This window comes from Alligator mississippiensis, chromosome 3, assembly GCF_030867095.1.
Source record: "Alligator mississippiensis isolate rAllMis1 chromosome 3, rAllMis1, whole genome shotgun sequence".
Lineage (NCBI taxonomy): Eukaryota > Metazoa > Chordata > Crocodylia > Alligatoridae > Alligator > Alligator mississippiensis.
In genome coordinates this window covers 284,009,761-284,023,943 of record NC_081826.1, presented here as the reverse complement: position 1 = coordinate 284,023,943, position 14,183 = coordinate 284,009,761, and the positions used below count along the sequence as shown (strand labels likewise).

The 14,183-nt window shown below is 39.5% G+C and overlaps 1 protein-coding gene across 3 annotated transcripts in view; it reads left to right on the top strand.

Annotated features, from left to right (window-relative positions):
• WDR7 (WD repeat domain 7) overlaps nt 1–14,183 on the top strand; it is a 320,960-nt gene that overhangs the window by 267,799 nt on the left and 38,978 nt on the right. For all 3 annotated transcript variants that reach the window (XM_019496018.2, XM_006272610.4, XM_019496017.2), the window contains exon 25: nt 433–532. In XM_019496018.2, the coding sequence (XP_019351563.1) occupies nt 433–532 (100 nt within the window). The remainder of the gene's footprint in view (nt 1–432; nt 533–14,183) is intronic.

Sequence of the window (14,183 nt, the reverse complement as noted above, 5' to 3'; positions counted from 1 at the left end):
TTTCTTCGCATTTTATCATCCTTGCTTTCCATTCTGCAGTTAAAAAGACAAAATTTGAAATTGTTCGGTGCAGACAGTCTCCTACTTAACCATTCTATGTTCTGAAGTTGTCAGTCTTCATTATTTTATTGTAACGATAAAATCACTAAGTATATTCAAATATTATGAAATGATAGAGCAGGCTAACACCTTGACAAAAATCTCTCATGTTCTGAGATAAGATCTGAACTAGACATCTGCTACGTTGATGTATTTATTCAGAGTCTGGTTGTTTTTACTTAGAAAATGCAGTGTATGCTGAAGACTAGGAATGAATGATTTCTTAAATTAATCTGCATACAAGCACTAATATTAATTAACAAAATGTATGGTAAATTAATTTTAGCAAGCAGGTCAGATCTCACCTGTTACTTATTGCAATGTTCCATTCAGGTTCTACATGGTCAGCTATTATGAGCGGAGTCACAGAATAGCAGTGGGAGCTCGCCATGGTTCAGTAGCCCTCTACGACATCCGGACTGGAAAATGTCAGGTAAATAAATCATTGTGACTTCCTCCCCATAAAATGTGGAAGTTATTGAAAGGAAAGAGAGACTAGCACAGCACCAGTTGACACGCTGAGCTGCTGGAACATTATGGATAATGCTAAGGGGATCAATAGTTTAATGAAGGACTCAAAGTATATAGAGCCCTACTGTCTTCATTCACTGGAACTGAATTGCTGCCATAGATGGGTTAATAACAGAAACTCAGTTTTGTGATACTTCTTACAGAACTGTTGTCAAAGAAATCTCTTGTTTAATCCTGATTTTTATGTTTTTCTAGTTACCAGCATAATGTATGGGTTATTTTTCTACCGTGTCCCTCCATAAAACCGTATTATGCCTATTTTTCAGGTATATTACATTTTCTAATATTAAATAAAATGTGACATTAACCCACAATAATATTACATAGTCAAACAAGTTATGATTTGGGATGATATTTATATTTCCATGTCTTTTTTTTATTTCAGCCACTTTCAAAATCTCTGTCAAAATAGTTTATATTTTGATATATTTTTTTCAGAAAAATGGAATTGCTAATATTCACTCTTATTTGTAATATAAAAGTCCCAGTAGAATTCCAAAACTTGAAGCTTAACTATAAATGGAGAACTACATACTGTACATATTGCATCTGTTTTGTGGTTATTTGCTTTCTCTAATTTTTACATGAATATAATGACGCTTATGATTGCCTGGCTTTTATGGCCTCTATTTATTCGTAGAACAGGTACAGCAATACCTGTGATATTTTACATTTCCCCTGGCAATACAGTGGTACTTTACATTTCCCCAAGCTAGCGCAGGAGCAACTCTGTCCTGAAAGAACAGTTCCTTCTTTCTTCTCAGCTTTGACTTTTCCAGCTGATATTGCTCTTGTGGTTTTCAGCTGTGGTAGTTTTATACGAGATCACCAAATTTCTTTTACAAATAGCCACGTGGTGCAGGGAGAGATCTGACCTAGTGTGTACCTCTGCAAGTGGGGGAAACCCAGGCAGGCATTTCCAGAGCTTTAGGAGCCCCATCCTGCATGCCCGGGCTGTAGAAATGCCTGGCGCATTCAGGACCATACCCCTGAAGCCCTGGGTGATGAGCATGGGTAGCTCCAGGCTACCTGCGCTCTCCCTCCTTAAAGAAAATGGACATCTGCCAGAAAATAGCAGAACAAATCCATACCACCTATGTTTTATCCACAAATGTGGGGCATTTATGGTGTGACAAAGGACGTGGATGTCTATTCACTTGGTCTTTTGTGCCACCATAAAAATATTCGTGGCAGTACAAAGGTGACATCTGTTTACATTCTTCTTGACCTTTTTTGCCAAGGTTAGGTGTATGTTGGTATCCCTTTCCTTCCAGCCATTCAGCCACCAAGGTCACTGCACACCTGTGTATTGAGAATCATTCTCTGTGTCCATTCAGAAACACTACCATGACACCTTTGCTGTGTACTTAATCTCAATAAGTGAGTGAGTGTACAAATACCAGATAGCCCCCAAACCTTGGAATCTCATTCCTGTGACTAGTCTTTATGTATTTTGTGCCTTTTACACTTCGCTATATCTGTATGTTCTTATGGAATAAGGAGAATGACAATTCAATTTATTCTTTGATTTAGCTGTTAGACTTTGAATTCTTATGTTTTTAATTTTAAATTTATTTCCTAAAATGTCTCCTGGGTAAACACACACATTGTCATTCCTGACCTAACGCTCTTATTCCAGGCAGTATATCTGAACAGTAAGTTCCAAAATGTGTCATATAACATTTTATACAGTCTGCCAGTCCTAAATGGTTAAAGGCCAGAGGTGCTGATAGACAGGATGGCTAAGTGCTTACAGCTACATGTATGTGTGGTTGAATCTGCAATGAAAATCTTCCCTCTGGCTTGGTTTGCCCTTGGTTTAGCCGACATGCTAAATAATCTTATCTTGCTGCTTTTTTCACCTAGTCCTTTTAAAATGCATTCTGAATAATAACCACTGGCTATATTGAAAGAGATTGTCTCTGGCTAATGTTTGCAAGTCATTTATCCATAAATGCCCTCTTGTTATTGCTAGTTGACATTTTATTATATTAAATTACTGGAACTAAATCCAAATTTGTTTCAATGACTTGTTTGAATAATGGTATAGGTTAATTTAATCCTCTATTGGAATGTTTAGGGCACTGTTTTCTTCACTGTCCTTAAGACTGTAGACAGTCATGTAAAGTGGCAGATAAATTCCAGTTGTCTGAGAGAGACCTCCAAAGTGATTAAGGTTATATACCATTTTAAAATCATTTTGATAATACTATAAAAGAATTTAATGAATCACAAATATGATCTTGATGGGGGGGACAGGGAATAGCCGTCTGTCAGTTCCAAGCTTCTTATTTAGATTCTGATCCTTCTGAATTACTTCTCGCCCACATTTGCTGCTAGAAAGCTGCTCAGTAATTATAGAAACCAAATTAGTCCTAGCTGGAAAACAAGAATTTAGTTGAATGAAAAAGTTTTTGAGGTTTTGATTTTTCTTTGATTCTTCACTGGAACAAAACCTTTTGAAACATTTCTCAAACAGGACAGACAGATAGACATCTTCCTATCTACAAGAATTAAAAAGAAAGAGATCTTTTTTACCAGGACATCCAATTTGTTACATCAGGCTGCTTTGATATTTTTTATTATTTTTCCCCTCCTCCCCACTCTTGCTATAAATTCTATCCTAGATATAAGAAATCTTTCTCATGAAGGTCTTTTTGAAACAGATCAATTTCTGTAGAAAGTTTTGGCTTTGTTGAATCTGCCTTTTTCCATTAGAAAAAATGTTAAAAATGAATTGCCAAAAAATGTCTTGATCAATTCTAATCCAGTCTTTCAGTTTTCCTACTAGTGATAATTTTACTACAAATAACATAATAGCCTAGTTTATAAGGTAGAAAAATGGGGAAAAGTGGATGCAGGACAACAGTTGGAGAGAGGCAGCCTCTAAGAAATGCAGGAGATGAGACATTTAGGGCATGTCTAGATGTGTGTTAACATTTGGTTCCCCAGGGACAAGTAGCGGTGGTACACTGGTGCCACATGCGCTTTGGCATGTGGCAAGTTGCCCCAGGTGGGTTAGAGTTGGCTGGGGCCAGCACTGGGTTGGCCGCAGCAGCCTTACCTGAGATCCTGAGGGCCTCCTGGGGCTACAGCCATGGCAATTCTGCTGCACAGAGCCTGGCTGGCAGCAAAGCATGGCTCTGGGCGGCCCGGCACAGCTTTTCAGCAGTGCACACTAGCCAAGTGTGCGTTGCTCCGGGTTTTTTTCAACAGTTTTTTTCCTGTTTGTTTTGTTTTTTGTTGTGGGTTTTTGGGGAGATTTTTTTTTTTTTTGGACCCGTGGATATCCAGGGGTCAAAAAACCCGGGGCAGCACACCCTTGCAGCACAGAGAACACTGGACCGTACAGTATGTGGCGCTGCAAACTTGTTTGCAACATCACATACCGCACAACCGCAAAATCTAGACGCACCCTTAGAGGTTGCCCACGCTGTGGTGGCAATGTATATCAACAAATATGGGCCCAAGGCCTCCCCATCCACCCATCTTAGTAGGCATGCTCCAAACCCAGCCGTTTCCTGGTGCAGACACTGCAGATGGTAAATCAGAGGCAAAGGAGATTATTTTATAAATAAACCTTCCAAGTTTCTCTTTAATTTTACTAATTTAGTAATGTACAAGGTATTTTGGTTCTGAAATAGGTTGTTCTGAAATATACCCATATTCAGATCCTATGATGCCAGATTCAGAAAATGAGGAAGGACAGAAAAGTCTTCCTAGGAAGGCAAATAGAAGAGCTGCCTTATAATAAATTTATATTATTCTAGATTAAGGGTTCTGTTAGTTACATACTGACAAAAAGGCTCTCATTGCTTTCTTTTTATTGAATTAAGAAATATAGACAAGTCTTTGAGCAATACTGAATACTTAGGCAAGGAACAGGCTTTACATTTAGGATTTCTTCTATCACAGGAGAGCGGACAGCTGTTCAGAGGGTTTCTTGCAGAAGAGAATGGGCTCTTCCACAAGAAATTTGGATCAATTCCTATGAGCAAGATCTCCCTCCTCCCCATCTAATTAAAATGGTTCCCAGCCCCTCAGGCTTTTAAATGCTACATTTGCTACCTAGCTGGAGGTGCAAGTTCATAGCACATGCAGTGATTTAAAAGCCAGGGAGCTGGAAATCAGGGTCAGGGAAGTTCTCCCCAGCTCTGCTTCTCCACATCTCTGGCTTTAAATCACCCCACGTGCAGCCCAAATAGCTGGGATTTAAAAGCCAGGGGGGTTGGTTATTGACAGCGTACCCTGTCCCACTCAAGGGAGGGGACAGGCTGTCAATTAATGGAGTTTTCTAGGGCAGAGGTGACCCAAGGCTGAAGGGCTTGCCTGTGTAGCTCTCCAGCCAGGAAGCTAGAACACGTATATACTCTAGCTCCTGGGCTATTTTTCTAGCAGTAAGAATTTCAGCAGTCATTTCTCTGAAATTCTTACCAGTAGAAATAAACACTTATCCTTGTCCCTAATTGAGAGATACTCAAACTTCAAGAATTAAGCTCACATAAATTTTAACATTGAGATGCAATTTTAACAGCAGAAGACCAAAAGTACATCTAAATTCTGACAACTTATCTGGGAGTTGTAATGGTTGTAGCAACATTTGACTATTTTATCACACAGTGACATTTTTAGGTACTTCTCAGTATTCTATAAAGTGCTAGACTTTAGTGCAGATGCCATTTGCCATTCCTTGAACAATCACTACTAATATGGTATCAAAAATTATTTGGTTGGGAAAATGGCCAGGGATAAATTTCTACCATGTAAAGGTAAAAAGTTTCTTTGTGCCATGGATTCATAGATTCATCCATTTTCACTAAAGCCAGAGCCTGCACTGAATTTGCAGTTGCTGCTTGTTTTGACATCATTGAAAGTATTGGTTTTCTCTGCACAGAAAAGTTTTGCCAGTTTATACCAATGCCCTGTCGGACCTTTATTGTTAAATAAAAAGTGGGGAGGTGTTTAGTTGTTTTTTTGCAAGCTTTTGGGATTTACGCCCATCGCTAAGATTGGATAAATTGGAAAGAGTCTAGTGGAAAATGACAAAAATTATTAGAAGCCTAAGAAACGTGACTTTCAGTCTAGGAAAAGGCCGAAAGAAATAGGGTTATTTAGTCTGGAGAAAAGAAAACCAGAGGGGGTAGGGGGAGCATTGATTAAAGTCTATAGAGAGGATGGAGGTAGGCCTTTCTCTATGACTGTAAGGGACAGGACTAGAAGCAGTGATCCAAAGGTACATCAGAGGAAATTTAGGGTGAAGATTAGAAGGAACTTTTTGACTATAAGGGTGGTCAAGCATTAGATGACCTGGATGACCTCATGAGTTCCCTTCCAGCCCTACTCTCCTATGATCACTAAGATGCATGCATTAATGAGGCAAAAAAAAGACATGCTTTTATGCCATGTTGCAAGTGTGTCTATATAGAGGTATACCAATAGGAATATAGGAGCCTCCTGGCTCATCATATCCAGTCCTCTGCTGTTGCAGGCAACGCACCATATAATCCTTTCCATGAATTGACCATGCTTCATCTAAAAAGTACTTAGGATTTTTTCCTCCTCTCCTCCCACTGGAAGATTATTCCAGAATTTCACTGCCCTGATGGTTAGAAACCAGCTTCTAATATTTATAATATTTTTTTCTTATACAACCATAGTCCTGGGAAGTATGTGCCTTCCCAGGTATTTTACCCTCTGAGGTATTTACAGTCAACAGTCAGATCCCTTCTCTGCCTTCATTTTTACAAAGTTGAATAAACTGAACTGTTTTAGTCTCCTTACCTTAAGATGGGCTCGCCATTTCCCTGATACTCCTAGTAGCCATTTTCTTCCCCTGTTCCGGTTTGAATTTTTCTTTCTTGAACATGGGTGACCAAAACGACAGTATTGCAGATGATATCTTACAAGGTCTGCCTTGTACAATGGCATCAGCATACATTTTAAAAATGCCTTACATTTTAAAAATGATACATGGCTGTGCCACCCCAGTAGATGCCAAGGAGGGTGTGACAGAGGATGGATTAGACTAGACCTGCCTGTGTAGTCTATAGACAGATAGTCTTCCCTGTAAAGCAGTGAAAGCCACTGCTCACTTCTTTCACTACTAGTATGCCACAAATTAGCCCCACACCCTTCCTGAGTACCACTCCAGTCTCCTTCTCCTGCCTGATGGGCATTCTGCTCTCCAATTCCTGCCTGATTTGGTGCTCTGCTTTCTGCTTCTTGCCCTATGCTCCCTGCCTGAACTCCTGTACTTTTAACTGCCCTATCTGCCACTGTGATGCCTGTTTCCTGTCCAGCATGCCACATGCCCCATACAGCGGCATATGTGCCACAGGCTGGCCATCACTGCCCTAAAGCTCCTGCCGCAGTCAGAGATAGGATGCTAGATGGACCATTGGTCTGACCCAGTTATAGTAGTTATGGTGCTTATATTCTTATTGTGGTTCATAGGCACCTTGTGATTAGCTAATACATTCAGTTCTTTTTCCTCCTTATTTGTTTCCCAATAACGAGCCCCCAACTTGTAGCAAACATTCTTAATAGTCTCAAAGTACCCAGCCTTTTACTTTGTGCAACTGAATTAAATCACATTTCTGTTACTACTTTTCAAGGTCATTCAGTTCTTCCCATAAGAGATCCTGATCTTCCCCTTCCTCTGAACTGGTAACGCCTCCTATTTTGTGACATGAGCTTTCTTCTCATAAGTTTTATCAGCATGCTTCTAATTTTGTTCTAAAGCCACTAATGGAAATCATAAACAAAATCGGCCCCAAGGCTGACTGTTGAGGCATTCCACCAATAACCTCCCTCAAGCCTTACTGTTCAGTCACCTTAAAGACGCATCGATAAAATCCTGGCCTTATTGAAATTAGTGGGTGTTTTGCTATCCCCTCCAATGCCATCAGCATTTCACCCAGAAGAATGGCAGAGCTGTGTCTGATCTCTTCATAGATTAATAGGTGGAAGAAAGCCATCTATGTTTCCATCATAGTTGTAATGCAAATCCATTGCAGTCAGTGCAAGTCCATTTATTGACCATAATTGGCTTTAGAAGAGTCCCATACAGAGCAGCTGTGATGTTCTAAGCTACACATAACAATGACGGTACTTGTGAAAGTTATAAAGCAACAATGTGAAGTTCAGTGCAAGAGCTTGTGACATCAGGGTACATTTACTATCTCTAAAGAGACATTGCTTTAAGCTTCACAAAGACCTGAAGTTGGAACTAATGGTAACATCTGAGCAGAGTATGACTTCTTTTTCTATCTAAAGGTAAAGATTTTTCAGAATTGGAGGCTTAAAATCAGGCACTCAAGTGCACACATCTAAATAGGTGGCATGATTCTCTCGTTAAATTAAATTTAGTAGGAGGTCCGCATGCTCAGCGCTTCTGTAAATTAGGCCATTTAACTTTAGGCAGTCGATTAATGTTATCTTTCTGTAACAACTGTTTTGATTACCTCCTGAAAGGAATGCAAGTTCTTGCCTGCATATGTCAGTACATTTGATTACTTGCACACTAAATAGGCAGCTCCTTTTTGTAACTAATTACAAGGAAGAGTTCTAGATTGTACAATTTTAACAAACTAATAACATGGTCATGGTGGTATTATTTCTTTCTTGGTTGCTTAAAAATCTCTGCAAGGTTTGGAATATGATAAATTTGGGGGGGGGGGTAGAATGTAACCTGTGGCATGAGTGCCACAAGTAGTACAGGCCCCTGTTGTGTGGCACACGGCAGGTCAGGGAGGAGGCAGGCAGCACAGCAACAGATAGGGCAGAAAGCTAAAAGCACAGCATGAGATTAGGCAGGGAGCAAAGGGCAGGAAACAGAAAACAGGAGGAGACTGGTCAGTGACCACAGAGTAACTGCAGAAACTAGATCAGCAGGTTGGGCAAAAGAAGACAATCAGAGTGGCATTCAGAGAGGGTGCAAGGCTAATTTGTGGCATACCTGCTCCCTCTGCGATAGCTTGTAGAAAGAATCATAGAAAAGTAAGGCCAGAAAGGAATTAGGCCATCTAGTCTACCCCCCTGCTTAAGGCAGAATCATCTCTGCCCAAACCATCCAGACATGTTTGTCTAATCTGTTCTTAAAAACTTCTGAGGACGGAGACTCCCTAACCTCTCTAGATAGCCTGTTCCTTGAAGGGACAAACTCAAGGAGCGCATCCAGACAAGTGTGGTATGTGGCACCATAAACACGTCTGCAGTGCCACATACTGCACAGTCAGGCGTTCTCCGCGCTGCAAGGACATGCTGCCTGTGCATGATCTGCTTCAGTTTGTTTTTTTTCCTTGGGGTTTTCTGACCCCCGGATATCCAGGGGGTCAGAAAAACCCACAGGAAAAAAAAAAGCAGCATCGCATGCTCGGGGAGCATGTGCTGCTGAAAAGTGGAGTCAGGCTGCCTGGAGCCATGCTGCAGCTACCAGCCAGGCTCTGCCCAGCAGGATTGCCATGGCTGCAGCCCCTGGAAGGCCCAGAACCCCAGGTAAGGCTGCTGGGGCCAGCCCAGTGCTGGCTCCAGGCTCCCCTACCACCCCCAGGGTAACCTGCCATAAGCCAAAGCACACGTGGCATCGACGTTCCCCAGGAACAAGGAACAGTGGCACAAGGTGCACCGCTGCTCCTTGTCCCAGAGGAACCGAATGTCCGCGCTCGTCTGGATGTGCCCAAGGCAGCGAATGAGCATTTTTAAGATCAGTAGCTGAGACAGTAATTCATTTAAGCTATAATGGCTGATGTGCACTGTTTCCAAGACTTCTTTCTTGTGTGTCTTACAAATACTAAATGGAAACTACCCCTTTTTGCTTAGACCTCTGCAGAAGTTGATTTTTCTGTGAGGTTCATCAGATGGGGTTGTCATGAAAACATTCTCTATAATGAAAGATTAGGGCCCTATGGAGAGAGTAAAAAGAGAGGTTTCCCAGGAGAGTGAAAAGGTAATCCTTGGTCTCTGAGGCAGCAGACCTCTTGTACGTGTTCCTTCCTGTAGCGATTTGACTGATTCAGCCACTTAGATGGCATGACTGCTTTCAGGTTTGTGGGTGGTGCGAGTGGGATCCTGCATGAGTTGTTGTTTCGTACTCTGAGATTTTCACAAAGAAATCTGAACAGTGATGCTGCTTCAGCAAGTAACATCTCCAGGTTTAGCCATCCTGCTGGTGCCTGAGGAGGTGTGAAGGAAAATTCACCGCAGAGTACCAATAGTAGAGTGCCTTCAGGATCCTGAGACCCTGGTGGGGATAATTCTGCAGAGGCCATACTTCCCTTTCCACACTCTTGCAGAAAATTTGTAGTAGAGACCAGTTTAAGGTCCACTTCTACTGTGTGATCCCTGGAGACAATTCACTCTGATGTTATCATGCAATATAATTTGCAAGCACGGAAAGCAGCCTTCAGTGATATTAGTGGTGCCTAAGTGTACAGTTCAAAATGTCATATTAGACTGTATCAGAGCTCCAATTACAAGTTTCACCAGTTGATGTATTTACTGTTTGCAAACTGCAGGTAATTAAAAGAATTTACACATTAGCTGTTTCAGTCCCTCTGTCTCTCTTGGCAGCAGCATGCTAGGATACAGCATGTCAGGGCAGCATTGATTTAGGCAGTGTGGATCTTTATAAGACTGAAAATACCAGAGACCTTAAGGAATGAGAGCTTTTTACATCCTGTTTATTTTTTTAATTTTGTGGTGTTTATCACTGACCAAGGTATAAAGAAAATAGACTAGTAGCATGTTATTCTGCAGCTTAGAATATTTTTCATCTATTAAAATATAACTCGGAATGAATGCCATATAGAGTCATGCTGTAGCAACAAGCACCCTTACATCCCAGCTGGTAGTAAGATCTCGACTATTGTGGCTTTTTATTTACTTTAATTACAGTTAAGATTTAACATGAGTGTGTTTGGCTGTTCTTATATGCTTTCTAAATAAACTTGGTCATAGTGGGCAGCAGTAGAACAACTATCTGTCCTTCATATATATTCTGCTAAATGCAGTTACTGTATTTCTGTACTGTAGGTAAAATAGGGTAGTCAGGATTTTATTGTCTGATTGAAGGAAACACAGAGGGATATTTTCTTTGAATTATCAAAAACAAAATAATTATTTTATATGTACTCAATTTTTCCTTCCAGCATATTTTTATTCATGTTTGAGAAAGATGGTTGTACACAGTAACTCAGAAATTACATCTAATGATTAATACAGTGATGGATGTCAAGGATCACCTTTTCCTCAAGAAGTAATAAATCAACATTTATTTGTGATAGTTTCTTACTGAAAAATTTGCAATATCTGTATCATATATTTAACAAGGAGTCAGTTACAAATACTACCTGTAAAATATTGCCTCAAAGCAACAATAATCTGCATTTCATTATTTTCCTCTTATTTTGAATCATTAGTTATTGTATACTGTACATGGATATCTATCGATACAGTTCTTTAAAAACAGTTGGTCATTAAATATTAGACCCATAATTTATAAAATGTTATGCATTTAAGCCATATAATTCATCAATTACAGTGAAATGTAGATTTTCTTGTTTCACATTTTTTTTAAACGTCTTATTTCTATTAGGAGGCAAGTTGGATCCCTTTTGTGGCGCATCATAAGTATTTCACATACATAAAATCTTTCTCTAGTCTTTGTTTATAATTCAATGTATATAGTATCTATTTCATTATGTTTCCCCTTAGCTCAATAGACTTTTAAATGTATAGAGTGGAAATACTCTTTATACATTAAAAGATAATGTTTTTTAAACATTTATATGTAGTAAATGTTTACTTAAATATTATGTTCACAATGTTAATATTAGATATATACAAAGTTTTAATTAATTTCATTTTTAGGGTGCTTTCCTACAATGGTAATAGTGTACTGTGGGAAATGGAACAGGGCAGTGTCCTTCCCATGGCTGTATTGATTTGCCCTTCAGCTGTTTGCAGTGCATAGAGAACCTAGGGCCTTGTTGTTGATTATCTACACAATGTCTCTGTGAACATTATTGACCCATTGCCGCTTACTGCCTGTGGCTCTTGATTTTTCACACCGTCTCCATGACACTCATAATAAAACATACTATCTTATTGCTACTCAGCTCTGGAAGCCAACTGATCTAGCCTTAGAACAACTGCTACATTTCTGGAGAACATTTATTGTATATGGGGTAAAGTGTTGTAGCAATTTTAAGATTGTGTCTTGTGCTCTGTTTTAGCAGATCCCTATATACCGAGGTTCAGCACCACCCTATAAAATTTTATTTTATTTAAAGAAAGAGGACTTACAACTTTTACATTGTATTGTTGAAAATGAGAATGTAATTGTGCATGAGGCTGTGGCAGTACTACTATAGAAATCATTTGTCTAATCAAGACCATTTTATAAGAATGAAAGACATGGAGAGGTGATAAATATGTTAATCTGAGGCAGCTTCCAAAATCATGCATACTTTAGTAATGTGTCCTAAAGTAAGTGTAATAGAAATCTGAAACATGTGTTTATCATAAGCTAACTAGCTATACCTTTCTTTTAAAATTTACCAAATACATTCCCAGGAAATTGATGTTTATACATTCTTGTAATGATTGTATTCGTTTTCATATGAGAGGGGCTCTGGACCATTACTGCAGAAAATAGTAAAAGGGACTATTTTTGTTTACCAATAGGTAATTGTATAATATTTGTACTTTGTATAGCGTTTAAGGCTACAGCAGAGAAGCAACTCCAAACCTAATTTTATTTAAAATAATAATATTTATATAGCCAGACAATAGTATCATTCATTAAATACAGCCGCCTTTATAAAAATACTTTTTTTTTTTACATTTTACTCATGTTTTGCTCCTTTCAGTTAATTGTTTACTTTGGTATAAAACTAATGTGTTCTTGTGAATGAGAAAACAAAAAAAAGTAAATTGCTTTAAGAGGACCCAGTAAATACAATAATCGCACTGTAAACAGTAACCCTTCCATGTATTGTCTGTGTGTGTGAATTAAATGCATACAATTCGTGTGGCTGGTTTCTACCGTGCCTTAAATTGAACGTGCAACCAGAGGCTGTTTGAGACTCCTGCGTAGTCCTAGGTCTGGGACTGACAATCAGCTGATTTTTGGGTCATTGCTCCAGGATCACACAGGAGTCATAAACTGGCTTCAGTGAAGTCCTGGAGTGGGGACCCACAATCAGCTGATTGTCTCAGTCCTGGACTGCACTGGAGCCTTGAACCAACCCCAGTACATTCCTGGGGCTGGTTGTTGATCCCCATCCCCAGGTACTCAACTTTCAACTTGCTAGTAAGGGCGGGGGAGCCCAGGATCCCAGGCTTCCTCTGCACTGACAAGTAGTAAAGGCACCACTGAGATCTGATCCCCTAGGAATCATATCCCATTGTGTAATTAAATGACCAAGTGCCAGCGGTCTGAGATACTACACCCTCAAATTCTAGGACATATCTGGGTTCTTCTAGTCTCATGAGGTCTTTGCACCATGTCTATCAATGTGGTATCTTCACAACTTTCAGGGGTGATCTGATTGGCGTCCGTCACATATGATTCCTCTCCTAGGTAAAGAAATTGGCTATGGATTCTTTTAACACATTTGTAGACTTTTTAAACTCTAGAAAAGACCATTGTGATGATCTAATCTGTCATTCTGCCTAAGAGGCCACAGGGCTTCCTTGAATTTATTCCTGCTTCAGATCAAAAAGCTGTGTTGAAATAGATCATACATTTTAGCAAAGCACTCAGTTTTGATACAGACTGCATAGAGTTAATAATCTGAAATTTGAGACATGCTTGCCTACAAAAGCTCATGCCTCCCTGAGCCAGTTAATCTCCATAAACTGCCACTTTGCTCTGCCTAATTTCTATATAAAAAAACTCTAGTGACCCCTTGGTAAGTTGTTCTAATGATTAATTGCCCATATTGTTTAAAAAAATAGTGCTTTATTTGTAGTTTGTATATTATCAGGAATTCAAAAACCTCTCAAAACCAAGGATTGATACAGTTGTGGGTTTCTGACTGACCAATGGAAACTTTCTTTTGATTGGAAGTTCTTCAAAGTGCTTTCCTCTGCCAATGAACATATCTTCCATTATGCTAGGTTTATTTTCAACCTGCTTTTTTCACCTTTGAGCTGATTATCTGTGTCAACCATTGAGTCTGCTGATTTAAGAGTGGTTGTACAGCATGTTATAAAAGATAGATTTGGCTGGTAGTACTTTACCTTGGACTGTGACAACTTAACATGTTTGCTACTGATTGCATATGGATGTTCAGTAAGCCTAGAAAAAATATCAATCCTTGCTGTGTCTGGTAGAAGACGAGCAGGATTCTATTACTACACTTTTTTTTGTGCCCCTCCAGGAAGGACTCAAGCCACTGCAGAGCATTCCCTTAAGTCATCCGTCTTAATACTCTACTGACCTATCTAATTTTGATACATTCTAATAAACTGCAGCTACACATTGCAAATTAAAAGCAACTGAACAAGCAATCATCCCAAGTACAGCTTTTACATTGAGTATATTTTGC